At 43.2% G+C, this 13,521-nt stretch overlaps 2 protein-coding genes across 3 annotated transcripts; one reads left to right on the top strand and one right to left on the bottom strand.

Moving 5' to 3' along the window:
* Positions 1 to 2,465: 2,465 nt before the first annotated feature.
* Positions 2,466 to 7,748, top strand: LOC147311214 (uncharacterized). The gene is made up of 3 exons (XM_086265632.1): positions 2,466 to 3,890; positions 3,966 to 4,352; positions 7,618 to 7,748. The coding sequence occupies exons 1-3, from the start codon at positions 2,615 to 2,617 to the stop codon at positions 7,746 to 7,748; spliced, it is 1,794 nt and encodes a 597-aa protein (XP_086121758.1). The 5' UTR covers positions 2,466 to 2,614.
* A 1,744-nt stretch (positions 7,749 to 9,492) lies between these two features.
* On the bottom strand, positions 9,493 to 11,860 carry LOC147311213 (CD209 antigen-like protein A). 2 transcript variants are annotated; one of them, XM_086265856.1, is made up of 6 exons: positions 11,750 to 11,860; positions 11,561 to 11,647; positions 11,183 to 11,389; positions 10,708 to 10,850; positions 10,155 to 10,258; positions 9,493 to 9,678 (listed from the first exon to the last, which is right to left on the bottom strand). In XM_086265856.1, the coding sequence occupies exons 1-6, from the start codon at positions 11,817 to 11,819 to the stop codon at positions 9,537 to 9,539; spliced, it is 753 nt and encodes a 250-aa protein (XP_086121982.1). In that variant the 5' UTR covers positions 11,820 to 11,860; the 3' UTR covers positions 9,493 to 9,536. The 2 variants fall into 2 exon arrangements, with proteins under 2 accessions (XP_086121982.1, XP_086121984.1); XM_086265858.1 differs by lacking the exons at positions 11,183 to 11,389; positions 11,561 to 11,647; positions 11,750 to 11,860 and having other exon boundaries at positions 9,493 to 9,669; positions 10,708 to 10,890.
* Positions 11,861 to 13,521: the final 1,661 nt, after the last annotated feature.

Below are 13,521 nucleotides of genomic sequence, written 5' to 3'. Positions count from 1 at the left end.
AATTAAGGAGTTCCACAGGGTTCAGACCTCAATTCTGTTTACATTATACATGCTTCCCTTAGGCAGTATCATTAGTAGACATAGTATACATTTTCAGTGCTATGCAGATGACACCCAGCTCCATGAAGCCAGATAACACACACCAATTAGTTAAACTGCAGGAATGTCTTAAAGACATAAAGACCTGGATGGCCGCTAACTTTCTGCTTCTTAATTCAGATAAAATGAGGTTATTTTACTCGGCCCTGAAAATCTTAGAAATATGGTACCTAACCAGATACGTACTCTGGATGGCATTACCTTGGACTCCAGTAACACTGTGAGCAATGTTCCCTCTAATTTTTCATGTGCCTGAGTGAACACATAAACTCCCTGAGCGATCCCTTGGACCACTGTGAGCAACATTAGACGTGTGCACTGTGGTCACGCCAGCATCGAATCCATCCAGGTTACAAGGTTTATTAAAATAATCAAATTGCAGCATTTACATTTATGTTAGACTACTTTTAATTAACTGCTTTAGCCCACTTACAATGAAGATGAAAAAAAAAATCTTGTTCATGACCTGTGTAGTATGTTAACACTATTGGAAGTAAAAATAACTTGAACTCCAATTTTGAAAACACAACTTTCTTTTTTTTTCTGACTTGTATTATAAGTATGAGTCTGTGGTCTGGGAGAGAGTCCTGTAACTCTCTGTCTGCAAAATACAGTATATTATATATATTATATATATTGTAAATTTTTTATGCCACCCCCAAAAATAATTTCTGTCCACTATGAGATAAAGGAGAACAACAGCCTGATACCTGCAGGCCTGACAACAGGAGATGTATCACTCCTGTAACACCTGTAACGTTCAGTAGCCGCCTCGTTGTTCTGACGCACACAAGAAAACTATTGACTACACTACACACTAACTCTAACTAACTCTCACATCTCAAAACACCACCGTCACTCCTAAACCTTCCCCCCTTCCTAAAAAACTAAATGCCATGTTGCCATATCATTTTTTGATTGGTTGGCATGGTATATTTTTCCACCAATGGGAAAGGGTGGGGGTTTTTTTTGGTTTTGTTTTTGCTCACAGGCGGAGAGTGCTTTCGAGCGTTTTCCTTATAAAACGCCGTTTTTACCGTTTCTTCCCGCAGTAAATATAAACAACGATAGTATTCAGCAAGGAAACCAAACATTGCAGATATTTTTATCATAACTCTGGTTTTACGTGGCCTATCAACACAATTTAAAAACTGGTATAAAGTCCACACTTTTTCCATCAATTGTTCCGTCTGTCCTGCTCACATCTCAAATTCAAATTCAAATTTTATTTGTCACGTACACAGTCATACACAGTACGATATGTAGTGAAATGCTTGGACAACTGCTCGTGACCTAAAGAAAACAAAAAAGGAAAAGGCTATGAATAAGATAGGAAATAAATATGAAAAATTAAAAAGGGTAAATTTAACTAGGAAGGAATAGAATATAAATTAAGGTTAAAAATGAAATAACTGTACAACACAAATTAGAATGAAGGGTAAATTTAACTGGGAAGAATAAGATAAAGATAAATATATAAATTAAAGTTGAAAATAAAATAACTGTACAACAAAATACACAATACACAATATAGAACTATATAAGAATGTATGAAGAAATCTAAATATAAATAAATATATACACAATAACAGCAGCTGTACAAGTATTAACCGGAAATGAAGAATATTGTCATGGTCCTGCGACCATGACTCAGTGACTTTATGTTTATGTACTTATTGTTATTACTTTCATTATTATTCATGGCTGTTTTGGGATGGTTTGTGTTTGGGATTTTAGACACTGGGTTCTGGGTTTGTGCTCCCTCTGTTGGTCCCTGGTGTTAGTGTTCCCCTGTCTCGTCAGGTTAATCAGGTCCAGCTGTTTCCCCCATCTGTGTGTGATTTCCCAGTGTCTCTTTGTGTATTTATAGCGTGTGATTTCCTCTGCTCCTTGTCGCGTCGTCTGTGTTCCTACCTGTGTTCATCCTCTGTGTTACCCTGCGTACTCTGCATCTACCCTGTGAAATCCTCTGCGTGCTCTCCCTGCTGTTCTCCCTTCGTGTTCAGGTTTGCCACTCCTTTGTGTAGTTTCACCCAGTTTAGTTCATCCGTAGTTCTGTTTTGCCATCTCCTCTTTATGTTTGTTATTATCAATAAATCACCCTCACACCTGAATAAGTGCTGCGCTTTGAGTCCTCCTTCCACTCTCCACACGGCCGCTGCCCCGGACCGTGACAGTACGACGCGAACACAACATGGACCCAGCAGCGCTTAATCCATCCAGGGAACTACGGGAAAATCTCATCGATGCCACACAGGAGCTGATCGACCTGTGGCTGGAAAGCCCGGGTGGCACGTCACAGCGCGCTGTAGAGAGGCGGCTACAGCGTCTGGTGACCGGTCTCCCATGGCTTCTGGGCTCGCTTTGTTCGTGGGAGCGGGAGTTCCTCCTTCTGGACCTCGGTCTTCACCCCCCGTCTGCTTTTACTTCCGAGCAGTCCGAGGCGGTGAGCGAGCGACATGTTCTGGCTTCCCCAGATTCCGAGACTCTGTTTTCTGGGGCTATCCAGAGCGGGATGGGAGACTGTTCGGATCGCTTACCCACCTTCGTGGTAACGGACCCTTCGCAAGTGGGCGTGTACAGACCCTCTGTGAAACCGAGAGACTGTTTCTCTGCCGCTCCTTCTGAGCCAGGACTCTATCACCATTCTCCGGCTCAGTTCTGTGTCCAGCCACAAGCTTCCCAGTCTGTAGCTCAACCATTAGCCTCCCTTAAGCCACAATTTTCACACTGTTTTTCCACCGCCGTTTCTGAGCAGGGAGACAAACTGTTGCATTACGGACCTGTTCCTCAACAGCTGGCAACATTAGTGACTGTTACTCACTCCGGGGCTTCCCCAGAGGCGGGGTTGCTGCCCTCAGCTTACTCTGGACCCCTGGAGGCCAAGATGCCAGCTGTGAACTGCACCGGGCTGTCACTGCCTGAGCAGGGTCAGTGCTCTGCGCAGCTGCAGCCCTCCGTATGTGTGCCAGAGGCCCACGTGCCTACTGGTTTTGTTTCACATGTGCCAGAGGCCCACGTGCCTACTGGTTTTGTTTCACATGTGCCAGAGGCCCACGTGCCTACTGGTTTTGTTTCATGTGTGCCAGAGGCCCACGTGCCTGCTGGTTTTGTTTCAAGTGTGCCGGGGGCCCCGGTGCCCACTGGTTCTGCGGCTGTTTTCGCTGGGGGGCCCGAGGAGCCCGTCCAGTCTCCCGCTTCGCCTGCTGGGGGGCCCGAGGAGCCCGTCCAGCCTCCTGCTTCGCCTGCTGGGGGGCCCGAGGATCCCGTCCGGCCACCTGTGGCTGCTTCTCCACCTGTGGCTGCTTCTCCACCTGTGGCTGCAGCGCCGCCTCCTGCAGTATCATCACCTGCAGCGCTACCACCTGCTACTGCCACGCCTCAGCCTGAAGCTTCAGCCTCGCCTGGTTCTGGTCCAGCTTCATCCTCACCTGGCCCAGCTTCAGCTTCAGCGTCTGCTTCGCCTAGCCCAGCTTCAGCTACAGCTTCATCCACGCCTGGCCCGGCTTCATCCACGCCTGGCCCGGCTTCATCCTCGCCTGATTCTGGTCCAGCTTCATCCTCACCTGGCCCAGCTTCAGCTTCAGCGTCTGCTTCGCCTAGCCCAGCTTCAGCTGCAGCTTCTTCATCGCCTGGCCCGGTTTCATCCTCGCCTGGCCCGGTTTCATCCACGCCTGGCCCGGTTTCATCCTCGCCTGGCCCGGTTTCATCTTCGCCTGGCCCGGTTTCATCTTCGTCTGGTCCGGCTTCATCTTCGTCTGGTCCGGCTTCATCTTCGTCTTCGTCTGGTCCATCATCAGCATCGTCTGGTCCAGCCTCCGTGTCTGCACCCTCGTCTGGTCCAGCCTCCGTGTCTGCACCCTCGTCTGGTCCAGCCTTCGTGTCTGCATCCTCGTCTGGTCCAGCCTTTGTGTCTGCATCATCATCTCCGCCTGCTGCGGTCCCGGCTTCCGTGCCCTCAGCCTCGTTTGGGTCTGGAGCTAAACGGCCGTTTTCTGGACCGCTGGCTAGGCTACTGGCCGAGCGCCGTCGCCTGAGTGGCCGCCGTTGCCTTCCGCACGGCCGGCCCCCGGACCGCCATCGCCTGAGTGGCCGCCGTTGCCTTCCGCACGGCCGGCCCCCGGACCGCCATCGCCTGTGTGGCCGCCGCTGCCTTCCGCACAGCCGGCCTCCTGAACTCTTTACGCGCCGCCGTTGCCTTCCGCACGGCCAGCCTCCTGAACTCTTTACGCGCCGCCGTTGCCTTCCGCACGGCCGGCCTCCTGAACTCTTTACGCGCCGCCGTTGCCTTCCGCACGGCCGGCCTCCTGAACTCTTTACGCGCCGCCGCTGCCTTCTTCGTGGACGGCCTCCTGAACTGTGCTTTGGACTCTGCTCCCCTGTGGGTTTTGTGTTCATCTTTGTTTTGGGACTCTGGGGCCTCCGTCCGTGGTCGTGGTCCGGTCCCTCCGTCCTGGGCCCCCTGCCGCCCGCCCGGATCTGGTGGTGTGTTTCTGTGGCTGTCGGGGGCCAGCCCTTGAGGGGGGGGTACTGTCATGGTCCTGCGACCATGACTCAGTGACTTTATGTTTATGTACTTATTGTTATTACTTTCATTATTATTCATGGCTGTTTTGGGATGGTTTGTGTTTGGGATTTTAGACACTGGGTTCTGGGTTTGTGCTCCCTCTGTTGGTCCCTGGTGTTAGTGTTCCCCTGTCTCGTCAGGTTAATCAGGTCCAGCTGTTTCCCCCATCTGTGTGTGATTTCCCAGTGTCTCTTTGTGTATTTATAGCGTGTGATTTCCTCTGCTCCTCGTCGCGTCGTCTGTGTTCCTACCTGTGTTCATCCTCTGTGTTACCCTGCGTACTCTGCATCTACCCTGTGAAATCCTCTGCGTGCTCTCCCTGCTGTTCTCCCTTCGTGTTCAGGTTTGCCACTCCTTTGTGTAGTTTCACCCAGTTTAGTTCATCCGTAGTTCTGTTTTGCCATCTCCTCTTTATGTTTGTTATTATCAATAAATCACCCTCACACCTGAATAAGTGCTGCGCTTTGAGTCCTCCTTCCACTCTCCACACGGCCGCTGCCCCGAACCGTGACAGTACGACGCGACCACAACATGGACCCAGCAGCGCTTAATCCGTCCAGGGAGCTACGAGAGACATCTCATCTCATCGCGGTTTGCCGGGGCAAGCCGTGTGGAATATGAAATAGGATCCAAAATGCAGACTGCTTAAGTGGAGGATGAGCTTTATTTACAACCGGATAAGAACAACAAAAGGGGTGGCGAGAAACAGAACGGTAATAACTCTAAACTGGGAAAACTAAACTAAACACGAAACCAGAACACTAACGAGGGTACCTTGCAGGGAGAATGACCAGGAAGCTGGAGGAATAAACACAGAATGGCGGCGAGGAAAATAACGCAGACGAACCAGCAACTACCATGACAGAAGACACAACTTAAATACACCCAGGTGGGGAACACAGCTGGGAGTGATTATCATGACGAGACTAGGGAGGCAAACTGAAAACACTCACATAAGACGCAGACCTTCACAATAAAACAGGAAACACATACACGCAATGACATAACACACCAACTTAACACAGACTGGGGGACACAGAACATAGGAACATGAACAAAAGAATACAAACACCCAAGGTAACCAAAACCACAGAATACTAATAGACTAAACATAAACACGGAGTCACAGACTCCGGACCATGACACTATCTCTACTTTTAAGATTAGGCTTCAAACTTTCCTTTTTGCTAAAGCATATAGTTAGGGCTGGACCAGGTGACCCTGAATCCTCCCTTAGTTATGCTGCAATAGACGTAGGCTGCCGGGGGATTCCCATGATGCATTGAGTTTTTCCTTTCCAGTCACTTTTCTCACTCACCATGTGTTAATAGAACTCTGTGCATTGAATCATACCTGTTGTTAATCTCTTTCTCTCTTCCACAGCATGTCTTTATCCTGTCTTCCTTCTCTCACCCCAACCGGTCGCAGCAGATGGCCGCCCCTCCCTGAGCCTGGTTCTGCAGGAGGTTTCTTCCTGTTAAAAGGGAGTTTTTCCTTCCCACTGTCGCCAAAGTGCTTGCTTATAGGGGGTCATATGATAGTTGGGTTTTTCTCTGTATCTATTATTGTACGATCTAGTGTACAATATAAAGTGCCTTGAGGCGACTTTTGTAATTTGGCGCTATATACTGTAAGTAAAATTGAATTGAATTGAATTAATAATGTCATAAATCCCCTTCACATGTCACTAAATAACTGCAGAACCAGATTTATTTTTCTATGGATATTTATTGTCATGCATGTTGTTGTCTCCATGTTAATATTCACAAGCTGATTTTGAGAGCAGAAGGTTTTAAATTCTAGTAAAAGACAGAATGAGTTAAGAAAAGAGTTTTTGTCTGCAATGAACAAACTTACAAAAATACAAAATATAGTGTAAGGTCTATAGGCCTGGAGAATCCCACAGACTGACCTGTAAATACTCAGGGTTTAGTGAAAAATATTATCGAAACACTTGGATTAGACAGGAAAAGGATGGACGATTGACAGGATGGGATTGCCTTTATCTGGGGTGAGAGTAGTGGCAGCTAGTGCTCTCAGGCAGTCGCCAACACATCCTCAATAAGAGAAATGCTGATAAGTGTACTAAGGGTTAAACACAGAATCATAATTCATATGTGATTTTGCTGCAAGGTAATTATGTTTAATGGCTTAACACTGATCAGAATCCAACCAGGTATAAGTTTAACACACAAGAGTGAGATTTGTTGTACAAAATGTCAGCACATCAAAAGACATTAACACTCTTTTCAGCTGTTTTTTTTTAACCCCATTGGTACAGGAATTAACTGTGACTCAGCAACACAGTTAAAAAATACAATAAAGCTGCTTAACAGGAAATGATTTAGTGATGCTTAGACGTTCCTCTTTTTTTTAACTTTAAATTTTTTATTGGTGTATATGTACATGTTCAAGGAATGAAAAATACATAAAAGACTATAGCGGAGACCAATGGCCTCCATGAAGAATCATTCTGACTTAATGGTTGTTTTCCTTATTCTTAGTTTACTGGAGTGGTAAGGACAATGCAGTCATTTTGCAAACATTATGACCCCATAACGAATGATATGCTTGAAATACAGAAGCCATTTATTTCTTTATTTGTAGGTACTAATACTCAAACACTGATTCTGTCTGAAATAGTGATTAAAAGGTCTGGAGAATCCCACGGACTGGTCTGTATATATTTAGGGTTTAGTATTCACATGTATGCTGCTTGGCTGAGCCACGATGCTACAATAGGATTGCAGTGGATTTACTTCAATAGTAGTAGCACCTCTTACTCTCAGTCAGTCCAGTGCTGATTTATCATCTCCTGAAACGACAGCAGTGACTGTAGCTGGATAAATTGTGCACCCTGAAGACACTACTGTGTATTACTGAACCAGAGACTCACAGTAATCAGCCATCATCCATCCATCTATCCGTTCATTTCCTCTTATCCTTCTCAGGGTCGTGGCGGGCACTGGAGCCTATGCCAGCTATCTTAGGTACACCCTGGACAGGTCGCCAGTCTGTCACAGGGCCTAATAAGCCATCCGTACAGCTGAATTGGAACCCCTCGGTGCCTAAACAATTATAACATGCAGCAGAGGAGGAGCCCTAATACCACTGATGAATTCAAGAGAATTTAACTATGAAAAAAACAGCTTTGTGAAACTTTTTTTTCCTGAAAAGAATGAGTCAATGCAAAACTAATGACTTTAGTAACTTGGGGTAAAGGTTTTTATTGAATAAAAGAAAACACTCTGGATTTTGTTTTTACTTTTTTTTTTTTCATTAAAAACAAATCAAACTTTACCCAATGACTGGCACTTTAATCCATATTTCTGTGCATTCTGTCAGTGTCCATCTGTAATCAAACTAAACTTCCTCCCAGACTAATATGAAGACTTGATATATTGCAGTTGGCTGCAGCAGAAGAAGAGAAGTAGATTTTTAGTAGCAACATGTTCTCAGTGGCTCTGCTGCTGCTGGGTGACTGTCCCTGAACAGAAACACTGACAACATGTTTTCTCTACATGTATAAAGTGTGACCAGCTCACACAGCCAGCCTCTGTGATTCTGCAGCCACTTTTGATCTGGACTGTATGTGCAGGAAGTGAATGAACGTCCATTACCATTTCGCCCCCTGGTGGCTGCATTCCCACTGGTTTTCATGAAAGCTGCTTGGCGGTGTTAACGTTCCTGCTCTTGTACATATCACAGGCCGGGTATATCATTGTTCTATGGGTTTGCATAATCATGTGAAAAGACACAGAAGTCAAACTCTTTTTCTGTCCACTTTTCTGAAGATGAATCACAATGTTATATCTGTCAAACACATGCTGAGGAAACTACATTTCAATAATAATGCATCATGAAAATGTATGTTTTTAATGATTAAAAAAGCTGAAATAACAATGGCAAGACTTCATCATTTTCTGCTTCAGATTTTTAGCAAGTAGAATGCAAAATAAATGCGTTATGTATGTAAAAGCATTTTTTTTCTGTAATCTGTACAGTAGATTAAAAAAAATAAGAAAAACACATAAGTACAGTAAAATGCCCTACACACACACACACACACACACACACAAACACACACACAGCAAGAGAAAATAATCTCAGTTTTTCTACTAGAATAATAACAATAAAGTGAAGATAACATTAGTTTAAATGCTTTCAGCAGTAACAATAGCAAGTGAGCACATTTGCAATATGAAATGCAAATGCAGTGCAAATTTCAACCAGTACAATCCACTGTGTGCTGTTTCATGTCTGCACATTTTAGCTATGTTTCAAACTAAAAACATTCTAATATTGTATGGCAAATTACTCGATATGCCCAAATGTTGCAGACTGAAATGTAACAATTTTAACAGTCCTCCCTAGATAAAGCTCTTAGGTCTAATCTTTGAGATGCCAAAACACTGTTACAACCACTGAAAGAATCTAAACAGAACTCATGCAACAAACCAACATTATCAATAAAAATATCACAGAATTATTCAAAACATGGTGACACCATTTCCCCAGTGACGGTAATTATTGACTGAAACCACATTGAGCACACTGAAGCAGACCACAGTCGTTTTCTGTTTTGTTTTTTTTATGACAGGTACTACAGTCTTTATCTTCTTCCTAATAAGGAGCTGTATTTGATTCTCTAAAGTAAAACTTTGTGCTGCAACTGTATGTTTATAGAAGTGTTATCCAAATAAAATGGGTCAGTTACTCGTTACTATAGGCATAGTTATATTTCAAGGGTTGTTTTTCACTAAATCTTAATACTTATTCAGAAAAGGATATATAAAAATGCTAATGAAATAACTATCATAGCCTAATTTGAAAAATATGTACAAATCTAATTTTCAAACAAATTCAGCTGTTACAGTAGTTTTTCACAGACCCATTGGAGAGAATTTTCACATCTTTCATCATTCCAGGAAGTTTCTTGATATCTGATATGAGCACAGTTCTCTCTAAACAACAGGTTGTCAGGCTGAAGAGATGCCCAGTATCTGGTGAGTCAATAAAAAACAACATTAATATCTTTGAATTAGATATAAAACAATATGGGAAAAATGACTACTGATAGGATGTTTAACCCATTGTGAATTATGGATACATGCACAACCCTCTGTCTCTAATAATAAATTGTTAAGTTGTTAAGAAAATGGATGGACGGATGATAGGATTGACTGTTTTCTCCTGGGTCTGTTTTTTTTTTTTCTTCCATTATTCATCAAAAAATGTTTAGTTAATAACAAGTCATGTCCGGATAAGGCCAAAACAGTCTCTAAGATCTTCAGTTCCTGGTGTCTAGGTTTGTCAATGAAGTTATTTTCTTGATGAAATAACTTCACCAAGGAAGTACATAAATTAAAAAACATTACTTCTTTATTTATATAAAAAATATATATTTACTTAGTAAATAAATATTATTTATAAAAATATTTGTTTATTACAAATATATTTAATATATTGGTTGAACTCAAAGACTTACTGCAGAGTCAGAGGCGTTCTGTCTACCCATTTCCACGTTCCCTCTTGTTCTATGTCACTTAAACCAATCCAAGTCTCTTTCTGGGTGAATGAAGCGATGAAGTTCTGTCCAACAAGCACACAAACATTTGTGTTATGAATCACTAGACTCTTTTTATTTCTGTCTCTTTGGCTACAGATTCTCATCAGCTTTATACCCAATGCTATTTCAGTGTAATGGGGGAATTTCCATGTTTTGTGTTTTTGAATTATTAATAGTCGTTGACTTCATTGTAATTTATAGTTTCTAGTCTCTTGGTTTCTGTGTCTGTGCCTTCCCTGTGTTCCTTGTGTCACATCTAGTCATGTTATGCTTTCATGTCTGTTCTTCAAGTGTCAAGTCCATGTCTCAGTCTGAGTCTCATGTTTGCTGTTTTATTTTGATAGTTCCTTGTTAAACTAGTCAAATGATGAAATTTTTATGGAAACATTTTTATTCAAATTGGGGAAAGTCATGTTCATAACAACGTGGGGTTTGAAAGTCAACATTCATTAAAAAACAATGAACTTTGTACCTGTTCTTCAGGGCTGTCTATCACCACCAAATCTGCTCCTTGGTCTGTGCAGTGTTTTCTAGCTGAATGCCAGGAACCAGAGTTTTCAGAGAGGAGATAACAGCTACAACTGAACTTTCTCCATCCTGTAGGGCAGGTTTTCTCTGGAAGAAACATCAAATAAGAAATATTAAAGATCAACATGGAACATTCAGCAATACTTTATTTGGTCTCTGTTAATTAACAGGAATCTATATTTTATAACATCTATATATAAAAGGCCTTGTGATCCTGACACTGCAATGCAGAGGAGATGCAACAATGATGACAATGATTCATGTGAAACATATCCATGAAGATTAAAGTTTGCTTTCTTAAATTTCTGTCAGTTCAGATATAATGAGAAAATATTTCCATCTATCACTGGAAAACGGAATCACTGAATTTCAGTGTAAATTTTTTACAAAGACACACAACAGCTCAGACAAGGACTCACTCTGGTTGAACAAACTCTGCAGTCTCTCCAGCTCTTTGGTCATTTCAGCGAGGTTGGCCTTCAGCAGGTCTCTCTCCTCAGTCATAGAAGAAAGTTGGTTACTCACTACAGAGACAGTTGCATTTAGAAGGTCTCTCTCCTCGGTTATTGAGGAAAGTTTGTTATTCATTGAGAGATATTCAGCTGAATCTTGTGAGGAGTTTTTGTCTGAAATACAGATAAATAAGTAAAGATGTTTTTGAGAGCCAAAAGAACACTGTTGCTGATTTATAATCGAGCTAATCAAAAATAATTTGGAATTTTGCCATTATGGAATGAGACATGTTATATATATAACAGAAGAAAACAACAACAACAAAGCAACACAACACAACTCACAGTAGAAAGCAAGAGTGAGAAGTCCAGCCAGCAGCCCCAACGAGAGAATAACAACTAAATAAAAGCTTCTCTTGTAGCTTCTTGGAGCTGAAAAGTTAAAAAAAAAAAGTGGTTGTGGTGAAGGGGGGTGATAATAGTAATAACAGATTGAACAATGTAAACTTTAAATATTTGTAATTTCTTTCTTACCTGTGGGTTTTTTTATAGATGGCTTGTTGGCAGGTTTGACATAGCGTTCATTGACATAAATTTCCTCCATTGCATGAAAGGATGTGGATTATTTCTGAGCTCAGCTCTGTGGCACAGGACATGTGAAGTGTGAGAATCTCACTGGTTTCGGTTGATTCTAAAGTTTTAAGTTCAGAGGAAGTCCCCTAGTCAATATGTGGTTTATGCAGCTATGCTACCACTGAAACTAGACCTGTTCTTGAGCTGTGTATATATCCATATGAAAAGACACAGTAATGAATAGTGTAGATTTCTGACTAAGACATTTAAATCTTAAACCTTTAAATACTGTATAGTGCTGTGAAAATGTATTTATTAATGGGGCAGAGTAAGGCTCCTAACTCTTCCACCAACATTCAACAGAAAAAATATCAAAAATGTGAAAAAAGACACTAGAGCTCATGATAGTTTGATGCAGTATATTTTATTTTTCAGCCAACCCAGGTCTGCACTCATAAAAGACTGATTATGATCACTTTTTATTGTAATGCAATGTCTCTGTTTTTATCTGTTTTTCGATCAAAGGAAAACTATCTTATACAGCACATCACAAACATACACTCAACAAAAATATAAACGCAACACCTTTGTTACTGCTCCCATTCCCCATGGGATGGACGTAGAGACCTAAAATTCATTCCAGATACACAATATAACCATCCCTCCCAAACAGTGGTCACAAATCAGTCCAAATGTGTGGTAGTGGGCACATCTGCTATATTGAGATAATCCATCCCACCTCACAGGTGTGCCACATCAGGATGCTGATCTGACATCATGAGTAGTGCACAGGTGTACCTCAGACTGCCCACAACAAAAGGCCACCCTGGAATGTGCAGTTTTTTGCGCTATTGGGGGTCTGGGGACCCAGAACCGGTCAGTATCTGGTGTGACCACCATTTGCCTCATGCAGTGCAACACATCGTCGCATGGAGTCTATCAGATTGTCAATTGTGGCCTGTGGAATGTTGGTCCACTCCACTTCAATGGCTGTGCGAGGTTGTTGGATATTCGTGGGAACTGGTACACGCTGTCGTATACGCCGGTCAAGCACATCCCGAACATGCTCAATGGGTGACATGTCCGGTGAGTATGCTGGCCATGCAAGAACTGGGACATTCTCAGCTGCCATCTGCCCTGAACAATGTGAACCATGATTCATCTGTGAAGCGCACACCTCTCCAACGTGCCAGACGCCATTGAATGTGAGCATTTGCCCACACAAGTCTGTTACGGCGACGAGCTGGAGTCAGGTCAAGACCCCGATGAGGACGACGGGCATGCAGTTGAGCGTCCCTGAGACGGTTTCTGACAGTTTTTGCAGAAATTGTTTGGTTGTGCAAACCAATTGTTCCAGCAGCTGTCTGGGTGGCTGGTCTCAGACGATCTTGGAGGTGAACCTGCTGGATGTGGAGGTCCTGGGCTGGTGTGGTTACACGAGGTCTGCGGTTGTGAGGCCGGTTGGATGTGCTGCCATATTCTCTGAAACGCCTGTGGAGACGGCTTATGGTTGAGAAATGAACATTCAATGCACGGGCGACAGATCTGGTTGACATTCCTGCTGTCAGCATGCCAATTGCACGCTCCCTCATTGCTTGTGGCATCTGTGGCATTTTGCTGTGAGACAAAACTGCACATTCCAGGGTGGCCTTTTGTTGTGGGCAGTCTGAGGTACACCTGTGCACTACTCATGATGTCAGATCAGCATCCTGATGTGGCACACCTGTGAGGTG

Source organism: Aulonocara sp. 'chitande type north' Nkhata Bay, linkage group LG16 (genome assembly GCF_057382095.1).
Source record: "Aulonocara sp. 'chitande type north' Nkhata Bay isolate Kocher_YH1m ecotype deep benthic linkage group LG16, A_spYH_male_GT1.1, whole genome shotgun sequence".
Lineage (NCBI taxonomy): Eukaryota > Metazoa > Chordata > Actinopteri > Cichliformes > Cichlidae > Aulonocara > Aulonocara sp. 'chitande type north' Nkhata Bay.
This window is presented reverse-complemented; position numbering and strand designations above follow the sequence as displayed.

What these genes read in the sequence shown, in the direction of transcription:
- LOC147311214 (XM_086265632.1), top strand. Translation starts at nt 2,615, where the DNA reads ATGGGAGACTGTTCGGATCGCTTACCCACCTTCGTGGTAACGGACCCT. An exon ending in ATCTTCGTCTTCGTCTGGTC is followed by an intron (nt 3,891 to 3,965) that starts CATCATCAGCAT and finishes CTGCACCCTCGT; the next exon opens with CTGGTCCAGCCTTCGTGTCT. An exon ending in CCGCCGTTGCCTTCCGCACG is followed by an intron (nt 4,353 to 7,617) that starts GCCGGCCTCCTG and finishes TATCCTTCTCAG; the next exon opens with GGTCGTGGCGGGCACTGGAG.
- LOC147311213 (XM_086265856.1), bottom strand. Translation starts at nt 11,819, where the DNA reads ATGGAGGAAATTTATGTCAATGAACGCTATGTCAAACCTGCCAACAAG. An exon ending in GCAGAGTTTGTTCAACCAGA is followed by an intron (nt 10,851 to 11,182) that starts GTGAGTCCTTGT and finishes TGTTTCTTCCAG; the next exon opens with AGAAAACCTGCCCTACAGGA. An exon ending in AGAACGCCTCTGACTCTGCA is followed by an intron (nt 9,679 to 10,154) that starts GTAAGTCTTTGA and finishes TGTTTTTTATTG; the next exon opens with ACTCACCAGATACTGGGCAT.